This window comes from Esox lucius, chromosome 25 (genome assembly GCF_011004845.1).
Source record: "Esox lucius isolate fEsoLuc1 chromosome 25, fEsoLuc1.pri, whole genome shotgun sequence".
In the NCBI taxonomy this organism is placed as follows: Eukaryota; Metazoa; Chordata; class Actinopteri; order Esociformes; family Esocidae; genus Esox; species Esox lucius.
The window spans coordinates 12,209,104-12,228,441 of record NC_047593.1 but is presented as its reverse complement, the minus strand read 5'-3'; the positions used below and the strand labels follow the sequence as shown (position 1 = coordinate 12,228,441).

General features: G+C 44.8%; 1 protein-coding gene across 1 annotated transcript in view; it reads right to left on the bottom strand.

Annotated features, from left to right (window-relative positions):
• The window catches only part of LOC105021021 (zeta-sarcoglycan), a 197,856-nt gene that overhangs the window by 15,788 nt on the left and 162,730 nt on the right, over positions 1-19,338 (bottom strand). Inside the window, exons 5-6 of the mRNA XM_010888450.5 lie at positions 12,353-12,475; positions 9,773-9,845 (exon numbers count right to left, since the gene is read on the bottom strand). Coding sequence (XP_010886752.1) covers positions 9,773-9,845; positions 12,353-12,475 — 196 coding nt within the window. The remainder of the gene's footprint in view (positions 1-9,772; positions 9,846-12,352; positions 12,476-19,338) is intronic.

Sequence of the window (19,338 nt, the reverse complement as noted above, 5' to 3'; positions counted from 1 at the left end):
AACACCACGCATCCTCATTCAGCTGTCCTAATATGGACACCACTCATCCTCATTCAGCTGTCCTAATATGGACACAACACCACTTATTGTCATTCACCCGCCCTACAATGGATGCCTCATATCAAGTTCCACCAACAGAAACCCCAGGATACTGCTCTCATCCCATACTTCTCAATTTCCAGGTTTGTAAGCTTTTTAAAAGTAACACTCGTCAAAATCTGTTACCTCAGCCTACTCTCATCTCTTTCTATCACTAGGCCTATACCAAATAGAAGATGATTACATCTCACAAAGGTGTTGGTTTAGTAGCCTAAAATTAGATCAAAGCTAAATCGCTTTTGCATATGCATCAATTAATTACTAATTTGTATTTTCCCAGAACCAAAGAGCCTGCAGTGGCGATTCAATTGTAACGTTTCACTGGTGAAATGTTAAGAATTCTTTAGTGTCAATGTTCTGTTCTAATTACCACACTTGTTATCTGGGGTCATTAAAAATAGAAAATGTTTGAGACAATAGGCTGTGAGTGGGTATAGGCAGATGTTGCAACTATGCCAGGTTTATTCAATAGGCTAAATCTTATGAGAAGTCATGTCATTTAGTCACGAATAACCCACACATTAATCTGAGGCCCTCGCATTAATCTAAAGGCATAGGAAAATGCTGACATACCCCTTCATCTGTGATGAGCTTTGAAATTCAACTCCAGTCATTTTGTATACTTTAACTGTATTTCGGATGAAGGAAAAAAAGGAGTTAAGAGGAAATGTGGCTTTATCCCAAATTCTCACAAACTGAGCTTGAGGAAATCTTTTGTCCAGCCCCGTGCAACCCTCTGAGAGGGCCATATGCTGACTCATACGCTTCCTGCTGGAAGAACAGGACGCTGCTGTAAAATGCCTGTCAGGTAGTCTAAAAATACTGAAGGAACTCTCCCCCGCGATGTGCTGAAATAGAGAAAGGAAAGGACGAGGAGCAGAGAAGAATGTCCTGAATGAGGAAGAGAAGTTATGACTGTTCCTGGAGAGTGACTGTAATGTTGATTGATTTTTCAGGGTTGGTGTGACATTTCAACAGTCAGAGGGGAAGAAAGAGAGAGAGAACAAGAGAAAGATGAAGAAAGAAGTATCTTTACAATGTGATATGTTTGTATAAAGATTGTTCTACAGATGACAGGAGAAGGAACTTCACAATGTGATGTGTTATAAAGACCGTTCTACAGTTAACAGGAGAAGGAACTGTACAATGTGATATGTGGTATAAAGACTGTTCTACTGATAAAAGGAGAAGGAACTTTACAATGTGATATAAAGATTGTTCTACTGATAACAGGAAAAGGAACTTTCCATTGTGATGTGATATAAAGATCGTTCTACAGATGACAGGAGAAGGAACTGCCACATTGTAAAATTTCTTCGCTCATCATTATTGTGTGGTCTACATACAGATCTTTATACTGATTTACATACGGATCTACATACTGGTCTATATTGGTCTATTTACTGGTCTACATACAAGTCCTTTTACTGGTCTACATATGGGTCTATATACTGGTCTACATTGTAGTCTATATACAGGTCTATGTACTGGTCTACATATGGGTCTATATAGTGGTCCATAAAATAGTCTATATATTGGTCTATATACTGGTCCGCATACTAGTCAACATGCAGATTTACATACGAGTCAACAGACAGGTCTATATCCAGGTCTATACTAGTCTAGTTTTTGAGACAATTGGCTGGTCTACATAATGGGTCTACATACTGGTCTATATACAGGTGTACATACTGTACTAGTCTAGTTTTTGAGACAAAAGAGGGTCTACATACTTTATTCCCAAGTTTCCCTTGGCTGAGATCTTGTCTCATTAACTCTGCACAAAAACACAATGCTGGCTCGGAGAAGATAGCCCAAGACCTTTCCCCCTCTGAAAAGATGTTCCACCCCTCGTCTAATTCACCCTCTCCTTCCTCATCTCCTTCCTTACATCCTTCTCTTGTTTCCTTTGAGGAGGGCAGAAATTGCACATAACGTGCGAAATGGTGCTAGCTCCATTCATACAGGGTTTACAATAAATCAATGGTTTCGGCCTCGGAGGGCATCCACTAAATCTGGGACTCATGCAGCCTCCTGTACTGACCAAAAGAGATGATCTGATTGGTCAGAAGATTATTCCTGAGAACTGAAAATGAAAAATATCAGAATTTGGTCTTCCCGTGTTGCAGACACACCCCAAGGGTAGCAATCAATTTGAGATCCACAGACCCAGGTGTTGCCAGGTAATTTCAATAAACCCCTTTACTTGGGCGGGGGGGGGGGGGGGGTGGGGGGGGGGGGGGCATGTCTGAAGACATATAATTACATTCTGGTAAGGACTAAAAGGAAATGGGGTACGGCTAATCAGCTCTCCGTGACATCACTTCCCTCCTGGAGGGCTGCTGATCTCACTGTGAGCTTTAATTAGATCTTTTTTTTTTATCAAAGAGGCAGAAGGTTTCAAAATGCCTGGGCTCTACAGGTGCGCAACTGTCTCCGCCCGTTGCCGCGGTGACATCTGAGAACGTCAGCAGTCGTTCGGGCTGCGTGGTCTACGTAAGCAGTGCTTGGGTGATGAAATAGGAGTTGGAGGAATGCCCAGGCATTTTCTGTGCTGTTACTTTTTGAATAGGGGTACTATGAGAATTCACCCAAGGTTTAAGTTTAAGAAGCACTGAGAAAAGTACAGATAGAGAACACATGCGTACATGCACACAGACACACACACACACACACACACACACACACACACACACTGAGTGACACACAAACGCATGTAACAAAAACAACAAATTACCCATGACAAACACTGTGCCCCATTTACCACAGCTTGCTCCAATACATGCTTGAGGAGACATGCTTGGAAAACTCCCAGCTGGCCACACATGTTGTGGGAATCCATTTATCTAGGGAGAACGGACACATACAGTACAAGCAGCCCAGTTTAGAACACAGTTTAGAACACAGTTTAGAACACAGAAGTATCGCACTCCTAAAAACACCATTCGACAGTGGAGGGAATCCTTTACAACAGAATAAATCTGATGACTTAGCTATGAATGGAGGTTGACCATAGATACAGATCTGGGATCAGTTTACACTCTCCACATTCTAGCCTTAAAGGGATACTTTGGAGGGATTTTCGGCTGTTAATCTACTTCCCAAAAGCCAGCTGACACTGGAGCCGTTTTTAAGTCTTGGCATGCAGCACGAATGCATGTATAGAGGTAGCGTCTCAAACCAAAGCTAACTAACGCTAGTTAGCAACTGAGCTGACTCCAATCTGCTCACAAAGACGTTCTCAGGGGACATTAGATTAATGTCATCTTTTGCCAAAATCCCTACATCTAATATTTCTGGTTTCGGACCAGGATTTGAACCTCCGCTGTAGCAGTTCACGTGCACTGGAGGCAGCAGGTTAAACCGCGAGACAGCTTCAGGACATGGCTTCCCAATGGCGATGATCTATGCTACGCTGCAGTAATGCATTTATAGTATATTGTCTGGGTAGCCCGCAGATCCATCAAAAACACGCGGAGGTGAGAGAGAGGATCTCACCCAACTCTCCATCTGCCATAAGAGGCCCGGGGGTCCATTCTGCTATAAAACCGACATGTCAGCACCTAGCCCAAAGAGTAGCATGACCTCTAGGTAAGTTCATGATGACACACACACACACACACACACACACACACACACACACACACACACACACACACACACACACACACACACACACACACACACACACACACACACACACACACACACACACACACACACACACACACACACACACATAAAAAGAAAAACTGAGACACACACACACACACACACACACACATAAAAAAACATGCATTATTTATAGGCAGTTCCCTGTCCCATGACTGCAATACCTGTTTCAGTGTAACTAATTGAATCAGTGATCAAAGAGGCTAGTAAGAAAACAAAGAACGTCCTTGTTCCTCAATGTGCCATTAAAACCAACTGATAATGAAAAAGAGTGTCCTTCGTTTTTCCCCATAAAAAAACCCATATAGTAATTCCTGTACACAGGCCACATACTAAAGGAGACGGCAGGGGCGGAGTTGACCTCAATCAAGGATTGTTCGACAGTCCCCGCCCACGTCCCCGGTTCTGATGAGAAGAGCGAATTGTTAAATCTTTCCTCAGAACCAAAACTCTGCAAAACTTCTCCTTCAGTGACATCACATCACAGTGCTCCACTGTGACGGGCTTAGGAGGTCGAGGCGGAGGTGCCCCTTGTGTCTTAGTTATAGCGGAGCCTTGAGGGGTTCCCCAGTGCAGGGCGTAAGGAGGAGCGATACGACATCAACTGGGCCTCTTCCTCCGTGAGTCTGGACCTCTGAATTCCACGACTGCCTCCCAAATCACACTCTGGCCTATGCCCTATGGACACTCTGGCCTGTGCCCTATGGACACTCTGGCCTGTGCCCTATGGACACTCTGGCCTGTGCCCTATGGACACTCTGGCCTGTGCCCTATGGACACTCTGGCCTATGCCCTATGGACACTCTGGCCTATGCCCTATGGACACTCTGGCCTATGCCCTATGGACACTCTGGCCTATGCCCTATGGACACTCTGGCCTATGCCCTATGGACACTGGCCTATGCCCTATGGACACTCTGGCCTATGCCCTATGGACACTCTGGCCTATGCCCTATGGACACTCTGGCCTATGCCCTATGGACACTCTGGCCTATGCCCTATGGACACTCTGGCCTATGCCCTATTGACACTCTGGCCTATGCCCTATTGACACTCTGGCCTATGCCCTATGGACACTCTGGCCTATGCCCTATGGACACTTTGGCCTATGCCCTATGGACACTCTGGCCTATGCCCTATGGACTGCACTACTTTGAAACAAGGTCCAGTGCTCTCTGGCCAGACAATGCGTACAGAGAATAGGGTAATAATTGGGACTCTGGCTTTTTGTCAAATTCCAACAGCTTAATCAATGCTCATCTCATTATGGAGTTAGGGTTAGATGGATTATCTGATTCCTGAAGACGAGCCCTCTGCCCAGACTTCTGACTCTCATTTATAATGTTGTTCTTTCCTTTACACTCTTTTCTTTCCCTCGCTCATTCTCTCTTTTATCTTCTGCTTTCCCTATTTCTAAATGTCCTTCTCTCTCCTCGTTTTTCCATCAAGAGCTGGAACATTCCATACCTAACCCTCATGTCTGCAATCCACTTTCTTTTTGTCGGTCTCTCTATCCCTCCATACTTCGTCTGTTGGTGGAAACTGCCACAGCTCAGGTATCCCACAGGGACAACGACATCAAACAACAACAAAACAAAAAGAACACTGACGCAATTATCCGCTTGTTAGTTGGGGGCGCGTCCGAGGCAACCCCCCTGGGCCCGACCGCAGCGCGGATTGAGCGAAGTCCATGACAACCCCCCTCAGAGGGTCACAGGCAGAACAGAAGATGGAAGGAGTCCAACAAGGAGAAAGAAAGAAAAAATGCTAATCAGAATGGAGATAAGGATGGAGAACGGTGACCAGCAGCCACGTGTCTCAACAATGCATGTAGCCCACATTGAACCCTATTCAAAATCCACTGCACTTGTTATGACCATATTAGCCCTATGAAAAATGTTGTACGTGAAAGACATCTCACAGGCAATACAGACACACCACAGACAATTTAGACACAAACCAAATAACCAAAGTTAGACACAAACCACTGCCAACATACTGTAGACACAAACCACATAGAAAAATTATAGACACAAACAACATAGACAATATACACACAATCACATAGGCAATACAACACGAACAACGTACACAAACCGCACAAAAAACATTATTTTCTGTTGTGGTTTGATTTGGGGTTAGATGGGACCAAAGTACAAAATCATACTATTGCATATTGTCGCGGCCTTACAAAAACAGGGGGGTGTTGAAATCAATGTACTCTGATATTAGATAGTTGTGCTTCTTGGTGGCACAGTAGGAGCTAATGTTGCGTATGTATTCGAACTAGCACCCCCTTTACTCCTATTAACCTCTTGAAGGAGAGCTCTCCACAGTCCATTGTCAATGTACAGGAAATATAACCTTGTACGACGCCAGCTGAGTTTTCAATCTTCCCAAAAGCATTCTCTGCTTTTATTCGGCCGTCAAGAAAAAATATGAGACGTCACATATGCATTTAAGTCACGTTGCAGGTGCTCCTATCCAGCTCCTTCTCTATCCACCAAACGCTTAATGTGATTCTTCTTTTCCAGGTTACTTAACGTTATAATGGACAGACTCAACTCAGCTCTTAGTGTCTGATGACCACCAAGAAGATGTCTCTGAATAGCTCCTTGTCACTACACGGCAAAAGTTCTCTTCTGTCTGCTGTGCAACCCCAGTTGCCAATGTACGACTCCCTTATGACTATTTTCATGAACAGCCGCCATAACAGTTTTCCAAGCAGCTGAAGCTCCCTGCTCTCATCTCTGAGTCAAACAGAGTGAAGTAGATAAACCTTTGCCATTCACAACACCACTTTACAGATGTGGTTGCAGATTGAGTCATGGCAGTGATTTCATAACAAGCACCCCCAAATGTTCTTAAAATAAGAATATCCTTGACCGAATGGCATTTATGTGCTGAACCACGACTGTGTGAAAATGTATTGGTCAATAGGGGCCATTTTGTTTTAGATGATTATTTCCATAATAGTGTTACACATGCAGCATATCAGGTTTTATGCAGATGGATCATTCGGTGCCAGTAGCGTTTTAAATTGTTTTTTGCACCGGGAAATCCATAAACCTTGTGAGATCATGAGGCAAATGTGAGAGGGGGTACTGTACCTACATCCCAAATGTCATAACCTTAGGTAAAACAGATGGGAGAGCGTGACCTTGCAAAGTGTCAAGCACTTCCCATCACTTGTATAGAGCTACAATCAGGCTAATGAATATCATAGTGTGAACAACGGATCTCAAAGACAAGACCACATTTTCAAGCAAACTCTGTTTTGTTACAATTACAATTGAGCATATGGGGTCTGTGATATTCCATGTGAGGTACGTGCACATGTACAGAGATCGCAGTCAATTTCACTGCTGGCTACAAAGGGGAATGTGGAATATGGAAATGTCATGCTAACTGAATTTTCTTGACTGAATGGAACATAAAGGGTTACTTGAGAAAGTAACATCGCTGATATCACTCCAATTTTAAGAAATGTAATACGTTACCCCCCGCCCCCACAACACACATGCACGCACTCGCACGCGCGCGCGCACACACACACACACGCACACACACACAACACTGCTAGGTTATGTTATTTCGGGCATAGCATCGTATTTCAGAGCAGGAAAGAGTAACACCATGTCTGGCAAACCGTAATAGATTCCATTAGCCTCAAAGACTCCATCCAGTCATTACATGTTTCATTTACTTTAACTGCATAATCTAGCAGCTTTAAAGAGAAAGGAGGGAAAGCGAAAGAGAGAAAGCAGGCGAGCAATAAAAAGGCGGAAGGAGTCGAGACGGGACAAACAACCAAAAAAGTGGACTTGATACTCCACTGAAAAGTGATAGGGTAAAAAATAAATGAGGAAAAGGGTCCTTCTCCAGCCAATTAGCAGTGATTCACCTCAATCGCCTATTAAGTACAAGTCCAAATGAATGCACTTCAATGAAGTAGCCATAAAGGTAGGGAGATTTATTCGATTCGTTTGAACGTTTCTGTTCTTCCGAACAATTAATGAGGGAGAGAAGAAGGAGTGAAATATGTAAAGCGTGTAATAGCGAATTAACCCCCGGACGCACAGTGGAGACCAAGGCCATGGCTGGCCAGCCGAGGATGCATTGAGTGATTTGACACAGACGGTGACGAAATGAGCATGCCACGCTGAAATAACTCAGGCGTGTCATTCTTTCTGTGAAACGCGGGTGCACGCCTGAATGTCTGTGCATGCGCGCGTGAGAGAGGACAAAAAGAAAGAGCGAGAGGGAGACAGGGTGAAGTAATTTGTGCGAGCAGAGCGCCAGCGAAATGGGGTTCTGTTTTATAGTGTTTGTGCTAGGTGACAACAGAGACAGGGCAGTGTGTGGCGTTTGTGTTAAAGTGTGTGTGCGTCTCGAAATGCCTGCTTGTGTGTGTGTATGGCAACTGTCTGGTGTTGTCGCGGTTTAGACAGTTGTGGAGAGAAATTAAGAGGAATTAACAAACCCCTAACATGACAACGAACAGCTACTGTGTTCCGACACTTCCAGAACCTATTTGGACCACAGTCAGGAAAGATAAAAGAAGATGACCCGCAAAATATGCACACCTTAAACCCACCGCTCAAATCCTCATCCCTCCCTCCATCCCTCCGGTCTCATCCATGCCCATCGTTCTCTCTCCCAAGAAGTTAATCTGCCCTGACAATATACAAATGAGCCTGCCACATTTGCATAAAAGCAGTTCATAGGCGACTGGAAGCCGCTCAATAGCTCTCCATCATTGAGAGGGCCTATCCACTTCAATCCACAACGTGTCTGTCGGTGTTTGTCTTTCCTTTTCTCATCTCCGCTAAGCCACACATTTACTTACTGTGCTGGATGCTAGTACCGTGCTATGCTACAGCCTGTTACCTAGCCCATAGGGGCCATATCTTATAGTAACTAATGGTACGCTATTACAATGCTATGCTACTGTATGCTTATGCTAATGCTACAGTACCCCAGCACCAAACTGAGGTATCCCACATGCTTGATGTTATCACCTGTGATGTATGCAAACGCTACAGTTACGCTAAGGTGGCCCACAGGGCTCTATATCTTCTACTAACAGAAAGCTAACACTTCTGCTAAGGAATGCTATCCCGTAGCCTGCCTCTGCTTATCTACACATTAACTCACAGCCCTGCTATGCCAGCCCACAGGGCCCCATATCATAAAGGATTATTTCTCTGTGACTGAAACTGCTATTTAGATGCTTGATTTCTATAATTAAGAGCATATAATTGGTAAGAGTGGAAACCTGTTGTTTCAGGACATCTCTCAGGACCTGCATTCAGAATCATCTGAAATCCAGAGTAAGGATTACAGAACTAGGAATCAGACTGATTGAACAGGATCTCTATGGTCATGATCAGTTCTACAATCTATATGATAAACTAGATTAAAAAAAAAAGAGATATCTAATCCTGGACTAGAATGAATATAATCACAGAGACACGGCTTCGTTGATTCTAGTTCTGATCCAGGACTGGATTCCCCTTTCGCCAAGGCGTTATATCCACAACAGTCTAAAAGACAAACCTGGTCCTAGAAAAACAACCCCCACTCTGACACGCTTTGTGAGTCCCGGTCCAGGCTCGTTCCATCCATCAGCCGTCGATTGAAAGGACTGTGACCTTGGTCGCTAGCTGACCCTGTGTAAAGCATCTCGCCTGATCCTTGTCTGTGTTTAATGGTAATGACTGGGGTGTGGGTGGGGGGCGGCTTCGGGACGAGGAGCCCGGCCATGAACACCCTTATAAAGTGCCTTATGACTGTAGACACTGCATCGCTACCGTCACTTTCTCATCCGTATGCCCTCAGAGGCCAAAGTGGGAGGAGTTTGTGGAGCGCCGACCCAGGGAGCTCACAACACCCCCCCCCCCCACTGTGGTACACCCATGTACCGTATGAGCTCGCACATAACACATGTACACTCATCCCTGTGTGTGTGTGTGTGTGTGTGTGTGCCCAGAATGCTCACTTGAGATCCTGGAATGGCTCTGCTCTGATGTGGGACGTCTCCACCGAATGGCCGAAAACGACGCCTTCGTTCCCTGAGAAACACAGGCAAAGACATTAGATGCAACACAAGGTCAAAAGGAACATACAAACACAGTAGAAACATACAAAGTCAATAAAAACATATGAAGACAATAACAACACACAATGACTAAACAAAAAGACAACGGACACAAAGAAAGAGAACAGAAACATAAAAACACAAGGACAATGCACGACGACAATACAAGCAACTCAAAGACAAGGGAAACAAAGAGAGACAACAGAAACCACGCAGAGACGACAGAAACATACAAAGACAACACGAAACCCAAAGAAAATAGAACCATAGAAAGACAATGAAAACACACGCTAACGCAACACATCCCGCGCGCAAAGAAAACAGAAACACCACACAAAAACAACACGACATCATAACCAACAGCGGTGTGAAAGCATCCTGCAAAGCAGCAGAGCTAGCACCCTCAATCTCTGCTAAATAGCTCGTCAGAGCAATCATTCGTTAGCATTACGTTCATTCCACGAGCGTCCGGGCATCCTGGCAGCACTAGGACCCCGTGGACAACCCCAGCATGGCCGGTGGGTACGGGCAGAGGAGCGAGTACACCTGTTTCACTAATTGCTCTTGATTCTCTGCCCATAAAACCAGGCCAGGCAGTCGGGGGTGCTCCATCGGAGATCCACGAGGAGTAACCTGTAGACCGACGGCAAGAGCCAAATCCCCACAAGAGGGAGCACAATCACCTAGCCCTCGGGCCCAGGTTGGACCAGAGGAGGAATACTGCGTTTCAAGCTCTCGTCAAGCCAAATTATTCTAGCGCGGGCAATCAATCCTGTTCGTTTACGAGCACGCATGGACGCGCTCTACAGTCCTCCTGCTATGGCGCCCCGCAAAACGGGGGAATGAGTAAGACAAAGGCGTATCCTGAAAAAAATAAAATAAATATAAAATAGTTCATGGTTGATGGTGAATATACCATTATTTCTGTATAACTGTCATGTTTTGTTTTGTTGTTCACGGACATTACATAAGAAAGAAGAAAAGCAGCCCCGTTGACTGACTCAACAAGCACTTTGATTCCCCCGGTCCCTGATGTTGTGTTTTGTGAGGTTCCAACCCCCAAGCTACTAACAGTTTGTACTTGATAAGTAATAGGGGTCCTGATATTAACTTGACGCATGATGCCATCCATGTTTTAGGATGACACAGACTCTGACTATTCACATGGATGATGGTACGGATGAGGGCGAGTCCTACGTGTGAATAACCAGTTCAGTTCAGGTGCATGGGTTGTCTGTCTAAAGAAAATGACAGTCGGCCTTAGTATGACAAGCCATGGAAACTACAAGGCAATGAGAAGAAATCACTGCACATTAAACTGTGTGAGATCAGATCACTGCACATTAAACTGTACGTCCCAACCCAAACCGTAGATCCAAAAGACGCCTGTTTTGCCAGTGATCAGGAGTTGTTAGTTCACGTTCAGATAATTTCCCTCCAGCAAACTCTGCACACGTCAAGTGTCTCTGGTTTGCTGAGCTTCAACTCCTATAAGCTTCTGTTCACTGGGCCCCACTGTCCATCACCCCCCCCCCCACCTCCTTCTAGCCTCCATTCATCCATTCTCAGAAGGGAAACATTCATCACCTTGAAGGCCTATGCCACTTCACCTCCCCATGTCTCTCGCTCTCCCTTTTCCCCCCTTTCTTTCTTGGCATTGTAATGGACAGATCTTTCCAATTACTCGGGGGGAAAGAAAGAGGGGCAGGGGGAGAGTGGAGGGGTGCCTGCTCTCCCCCAACCCAGGGCAGCTTCCACTTGACCTCTCCACCACCTTGTTTAACCAGAGAGAGGAAAAGCAAACAGATGGATGCAAGGATGTTTCTCTTTCAATCATTTCTGCCTTTTTTCTCTCCCTTTTGACCATGCATCACTCTCCCTCAAATCAATTCAATAGGTGCTTTATTCCCATAGATAGATACTTACCACTATAGCCAAAGCAAACGTGTTTAGGCAGCAACAGCGATGAAGTAAAACAAAAAGCGAACCAGTAAAACAAACAGGGAACAGACATTGTGGGCGCTATTTTAGCTTTTCGGTAATTAATCATATTCACCGATCGAATAGAAAATCTTGTTCTCTTTCAACTTCTCCTCACCCCCATTGTTTACCTGGCCATCCATGGGTTTTATTCCGTCCTGTCTCCCTAGCCGGGCTGTGCTCACTAAGTCTTGCACTACCAGCGTCGGGGCCAACGGCCCCAGGGGGGGTGGGGGGCTGTTCTGTGCTGTACTGAGGCCCCTAGTTGGATTCCAGTCTCCATGGTCGATGCAGGAGCACTGAACTGCAGCATGGAGCCCTTTAGACTCGGTAAAGCCGCCCAACTGGCCTGCTTCTAAACTGTACCTCTCAAATCTGTCCTTATTTGGTCTGTAGTTTGATCTGCCTGATGGGTAAAATCTGCCCACGGATATTATTACACCTCAAATGGGGTGTGTGTGTATGTGTGTGTGTGTGTGTATGTGCATGCGTGCAGGTTACCTGTCACCCTCAGTTTCTCAGTGCCGATGCTGATCTTCTCCTCGTCGGCGGAGAACAGTACCCGGTCCCCGTCAGGACTTCTCACCTCAAACCTCTGACACTGTGCCTGCACCATCTCGGAGCCTGGGAGGGAGAAAGGAAGTGAGGGAGGGAGAGGGGGTTAGAATGATAAATTCTAACCCCCCCACACACACACACGCAGACTTATGCACACACAAAAATATGGATAATAACAGCATTGGTTAGAGGGTTAACAGCAAACGTCATTACTCGAAAGACATTGAGCAGACCCTACGAGTGGAGCAGCTATTTTGTGAGCAAACAAAAATGAGAAAACAAAAAGCTAATTACAGAAGTTGTCATGGAGAAGTAACTTACTAACTGTAACTCAATCTGATAGCCTCTGCTAAATGACTAAATGTGACTTAAGCGTAGCTGGTTTGAATCCCAAACCTGAGGTACCCAACACTAATTGTCCCTGTAGGTTGCTATGGAAATGTTTCTGCTAAATGACCAAAATGGAAATGTGAGCAATTAGAAAAGAGAAAACTCAGCCAGCCAGTCAGTAGAAGAAACAGCTAAAAGCTGGGAAGGCAACATTTAATCTGTTACTTTGAACCTTGAGCAGTACTATAGCAAACTTAACATGGCATACTTATCACAAGAAAGTACACAACTGTGTGGCAGTCCGTCCAATACATATTGAGGAAGTGAATTTTTTTTTAATCTTCTAGCTCTGTATTTTCTGATAGCTACTTCATTGAGTACTTAATTACTACAGTATTACTGGATCGCATGGTTGTCTCACCTACCTTAAGATGAATGCATTAACCTTAAGAACTCTGGATAAGAGCATCTGATAATTTTTTTTTGAACAACCTTGATCTCTTTTACGGCTCAGTTCTCTGTGGAGGTCTCTGACTGAAACACAGATGGGCGTGTAAACAACCTCTCCAACTGGACTTCAGGTGTTTGCAACTAGAACTGTACGGCACTAAGAAAACCTGATCAAAGACTTGGACCACAACATTAGAACCCAGCATTAGACCCAGAGCCTGTCTGTCAGAGCCCGGTCAAAGTTTTTTTTAAAACAACAACAACATAGTTTCATTTTCCCCGCACATCTCACCATACCTTCAGGGACTGACGGGGGTGCGCACTCTTTGTTTGTTAACTCTTCACTGCACCCCCCCCCCCCTCCACCCGGTCCAACCTCTCCTTTCATTTGGCTTTAAGTCTTGCTGAGCTTAGGTAAAATCCTTTATCTAATACAGGTCTGTGGGGTTGCATTAAGTGCCGGGTGACGTGCTCTTTGGCCATTCCGGCTGTCAATTAGAACCGTGTCAGTCATCATAAAACTTCATTACTGGTGATCAATTCGGGATTAACTTCCACCTGACGAGGCAGAGAGCAGGCAGTTCCCTGGCCGGCGCTGAAATGCGTTGTGTGGTGACAGCTCCCCTGCTGTGGTGACTGGTTGTTCTGCTTTTTTGTTGTTTACTTCTCCGTTCCCCTGTTGTTCCTCTGCGTTTCCGGATTTCCGAGGCCGCTGGGTCTTTGCAGATCCGACTTTGTCCAGGAGCTTCCTCTGCGGCCTTTGAGCACGGGCACATTGAATGGCGCGAGTTCTAGGTCAACGCGCACGTACAGTATGCTGCGCAACGACAGTTTGTTGACACCATGACGGAAAACTCACTACGCACCATTGAAAACGTCAGGCTAAACAGGACCAACACCTAAATCAAGGTGATCTCTAATCTGGTTGAAGTGGTTAACACATCAGGAATCTATGTTTACCAGGCTTCATATAAGGATGACAGCATAAACAGACCACAAGAGAACCCAGTATAAAACTAAAGCATAACATTATTCTAAGACAGACAAAACCATACAAATCAGTGCGTGAATGACAGTCCTTCCAGTTTTACCGGTGGCACATCCCACTCGCCAGTACTCTGTGTAGTAGCTTCGTCTGAAGACAAAAGATCTGAAGTCTGCCACAAAGCCATTGTCTTTGCTTTAAATTATATAAAATCTTTGAACAAAAATGACTATTATACTGTATTCACATTTATTTTTTTAATGAAAATAATTGTTCAATGCGTACCAAAGGACTTGGAAATAGTTTGCAATACGGACATTGTGAGTTGTTACTCGGCGGGAATACATTCTTGAAAACAATTATGGCGTCTTGAAATTGATCCGGAGAAATCTAACAATGTTAGCATCGATCGCCCCAATAATGAAGTAGACTGGAAGTTTCTTTCCACCTTGTCGCCTTAATAATCCATTGAGTGTGCAATTAAAGTTCACCTCGTGTACAAACCCGCATGTGGCTGGCAGAGTTTGACGAGTCATTTTGTACCAGGCGCTTTAATGAAAAAAAATTAAAAAATCTGAACAACGATGACGATTGGAGATTAATAGCACTCGACTCCCGGAGAAAAGCAGGGCTAATTCCCGTGGATTCCGATAACACCAGGACTCCTCATTAACAAAAATGTTAATTATGGCGCTCATTTGATTAATCCCTACTTGACCAAATCTCAGTGCGATGGGCTTCTCTGGGGCCCTGATTCATATGCAGTCCCTGGCTCGCCTGCTCCTCCTGCCTGCTGGAGATGGTATGGATAGGATGCAAGATGACACAAGAAAGCAACAAAAAAAAAAGAAAGGAATGGAGGGAAGATTAGGAATGGAAAGAAAAAGAAAAAGGAGGGAGTGAGTCAGTGAAAGAGAGGGGGGGAGTGAGGGAGGGACTGAGAGAGATATTGAGAGAGCGTGAGAGAGAGAGAGAGAAAGAGAGAAAAACGGAGACAGAGAGGGAAATACAGAGAAATATAAAGAGAGAGAGGGAGAGGACAAGAGAAACATTAAGGAGACAAACTGTAATGCAGACTTTAAATAGTGGTGGCACTGCCACGACACCACATCACCACAACAGCGCCACATTCAAGTTAACCTTCTCTTCTGCTGAGATTCCTCTGTCACATATCTTTTTCTCTCTCGCGCGCGCGTGCGGGGAGAATTGGCGTCGCAGTGGTGGAACAGGACGGTGGCATCGGGACTCTCGGGGTTCAGACAACACATTCAGACTCCGTGTCGTGAATAAATGAAGAGAGGGGTTTTTGAAAAACAAGGAAACGTGACCCCTTTGTGTGTGGATGCTCGCAGCCAGAAGTATCAGGAAGTAACAACTAAAAGCCCTGGGAAAAATAGGTTCAACTTTGTTGATTCATCACTGAATATGCAAGACGCTCTCGTCCATATTTAAACACCACAGCTCATGTCTGTTTGGGAGGTGAAAGCCTCGCTAACTGGCCATGGTTGACTTGGCTAACCCCTTCAGAACCCTTTGTATCCTCAGCGTCAAAAATGTCCAAAAATATCTGTTTAAACATCAGCGGTTTGCTATCTCGCCACGACTGTAAGTCACTCTGGGTCAGAGCGTCTGTTAAATAACTAAAATAACTGTAAAAGTAAAAGGGAAAATGGCCACTGAGAGTCAAAGAAAACACACTGGAGCAGGGGAGAGTGCTCACTTACGAAAAGGACCATTTGTTAGAACACTTCGAAGAAACAAGGACATTGTCACTCAGCAATAGGCCCGAGTAAATAAGTGAATAGGTCCAAATATACAAGAGCACACCAAGGTGGAGAGTGGGCCTGAATTTGTTGTCTGAAACATTTGCTTCCCAGATGGTGATGATGGCGACACGATGTTAATATGAATACAGAGTGGAGTCGACTAATCGGCGGACGTTGCGGGTTATCTACCAAAACGCTGCCCGTCATGTTACCGGACATCAGGTTGCTACAACATGTCACATGGTCACGGTTAGAAGGTTAGATCACGAGGCGTCACACTGCTGCAGGGTACTCAGTCTGGAAGACAGCGATTTCAGGGGATCGGGGGCGGGGGACAACCATGATGGAAGTGGCGATCCCTGTTTGGTACCCTTTGACCCCGCCAAAATAACAGGGAGGCACGTGAGAAGGCAACGACTAAGTCTGGGGTCACTTTGGCCCGGGCGGCGTACGAAGTCAGAGGTAACAATATGACATTTTGAACTTGTCAAGTTAGTTGGCCGCGGATAAGTCACGGCACAGCGCCGTTGACTTTGAGCAAGGGCTGAAAAATGTGGAATTACTTTGGACTTTCAGAAAATAAATAGTGAAGAAAGGTGATGCAACGCACAGAAACAACGGGGGCCTTGCTCATCTCTTTTTGAAGTGTTGGAATCACTAAGTGAGTAGTCTCCTAGAAGAAGAACGCTTGATTCTTTGAAGGTGCATTTTGAACAGCAAAAAGGGCCGTGGTGTGAAGCGGTTGGAAAACTGCTGTGCTCAGCAACTTTCACTTCAGGTTAGAAAATCTGTACACGATTTATGGAGCGCCATAAACAAATTATTTATCCAAATTGTATTACACTCATTAATAAAGCGTGTGGGGGAGCAGGGAAAGGGAACGTTTTCATGCGCTGCATTAATCGGGGGAATCTTTTCAGTCAGGCAGGCGAGGGATGAAAATATGAAACTATGGTAAAGGTTGATGTAATCACACCCTCTTTATCACTCCACAGTGCCACACATAAATAACTGCCATGACATTGTTGGGAGCCGAGGAGAAAATACAGTTTTTTTCATAAGATTGACTGATATAGTTCTATTCAAACCAATATATATTTTATATTGCACCAGCACTGTGAGCAACAGTAACACAATCTTAGTGGTAGAAGCTGAGAATAAGTGTCAGAGCGAGGAGCCAGTCAAAGGGCCTTGTTCGATCTCTGTTTACCCCCAAAACTCTTCTGTGTTAATCACGGAACATCTTCTGAACCACCCCTGGCCCTAATCCATTCAACAAGACACAGCAGCTGGACAAGAAAAAAAAATGAGGTGAACGATTACTCAGAGATAAAAGGGTAAATAATTACTGAGAGAGCGAAGATAACAGAGGATAAATTAAGCCCCAAGTTTAGAAGCTCCAGCTTTTGGTTTGAAGTCAATTTATTGTAGAGAGAGAGAGAGAGGGAAAGAGAGAAATAGATGGAAAGCAAAAGAGAGAGACAGAGACTAAAAGTAAACACTTGCAAAAGGAGTGTTTTGGATAGAATGTTGGGATGGATGATGTTGGGGTGGATGATGATGGGACGGATGGTGAAAGTCACTTCTAAAGTTGGCAGCTTTGCGGAGCTTTAAATGATCCCTGTGATGTCATCGTTGCTCACTCACAAATACACACGGCGGCGTCCTTGGGCTCTGTCTATCCCAAAATGAATTTGGGTCCCCCGGTGCCAGTTACTGTCCCGTCATTGCTGCCACTGTCATAATGAAAGGTACAACCAGGCACTTCTTGCAAATTTCGGCCCATTAATTACCCAAAATGCACTTAGAAAAATGAAAGGCTATAAGACGCCCCCCCCCAAAAAAAAGCCACGCAACATTCCTGTTCGACCTCACTGTCCTCCGACCAGCTGGGCACCGCCGCCCCCAAAATACTCCCATGATGCCATTCTCTTTCCGAGAAGGGGAAGAGCACACAGGGGTTGCATAAAGAGGGATAGAGGAAGCAACCCTATATATCTGCACGCAAGCAAGTTTCCCCTGGTGCCATATATTTCTACATTATAAAGGTGTGCGATCATCAAGATTGGCTGGTCCCTCCAGATGACCTGGTTGGACCAACAGGATATTCAGAATGAATTTCAAAGTTGTTAGTGTCTTCAACAGCGCCATCTGAATGCAGTAAGTTCCTTTGAAAAAAAAAAGATCCTAACTTAGAGTGGGAATCTTTAGTTGAAACAATAGCAAAGCGTTCTCCCTACTGCATTTCTGTGAAAAGCTCAGGGTTGGGTCTGGAGAAATGAAACCACTCTGAAGCAAGCAAGTGTTTCCCTGTTAGTGTAATAACAGTGGCGGGCCTCCGCTGCTAAAATGTGAGGCGTTACCACACCTCACAGTTTTTATGATTTCCTTTCAAGCAGCGCACAGACTACCATTGCACGAGCATCACCGCAGAGCAACAAAGTCCTGTACCCGACGTTCGGAGTATCAAATCTTGGAGTGAGGTCAGAGAACTGGCTGTGTCTGTGCATGTTTGTGTTGAACTGTCAGGACGTGCCTGTCACTTTAATGTAAAGAAGGTAGTCATCATCTGAACCACAACCAAAGGTAAGAAGCTAGCAAGCTAACCAACTGACACAACTCGATAGCTACAATGAGCTGCAATGGATAAGCGTCATGCAGGCATCATTACAGATTCGGCAGCAACAGTAAGACCTGAAGACCTTGCCTTCAAAATAAAGGTCTGTGGTGAAACGTTATATACATTATATACATTAAATACAAGCATTGTATGAAATACTCAGGAGTTTGTAAAGTTACATATATAATGAAGTCATGGGGCACTGTGTGCTACATCCAGCAAAACAATATTTTCAACAATATTCCCTCTGTAACCCCCAATGCTATACACTATACTGTGCGTGGAATTCATATTGCCTCATGAGTTAGTAGCTAGCGGATTTTATTAGTCTGGGAGGTGGTTCATGAACAGTTTAAGAAAATTGTTATTTGAGAGTAACTACTTAGGTTATTATTAAAGAATGATGTTAAGACAGTTTTGTCTAACAATGTTAAGAAAATAAAGTTGACAAGAGAGACTGGTGTACAGGGAGGACGTTTTACAATTCCACGCATCAAGCTGGCTTGTCGGCCCGTAACGCCCCCCCGCCCCCCCCCCCCCAACCACTTTTGGGTAAAAAAGTTAACTGAAACTGTCTGTTTTACCAATTACTTTGTTTACAAACAGAGCAACAAAAAAAAGTGCTGATATTTTGGGTTCTGCTTCAGCACAACTAAGCTCCTGAAGCAGTTGGCTGATCCTAGATCTGCGATTAAATTAAGCCTCTTCCTTGAGAGGAGAAAAACAGCATTTTAGCATCGGTGGGTGGGGTGGGGGGGGTGGGGGGGTTGTGCTAAAA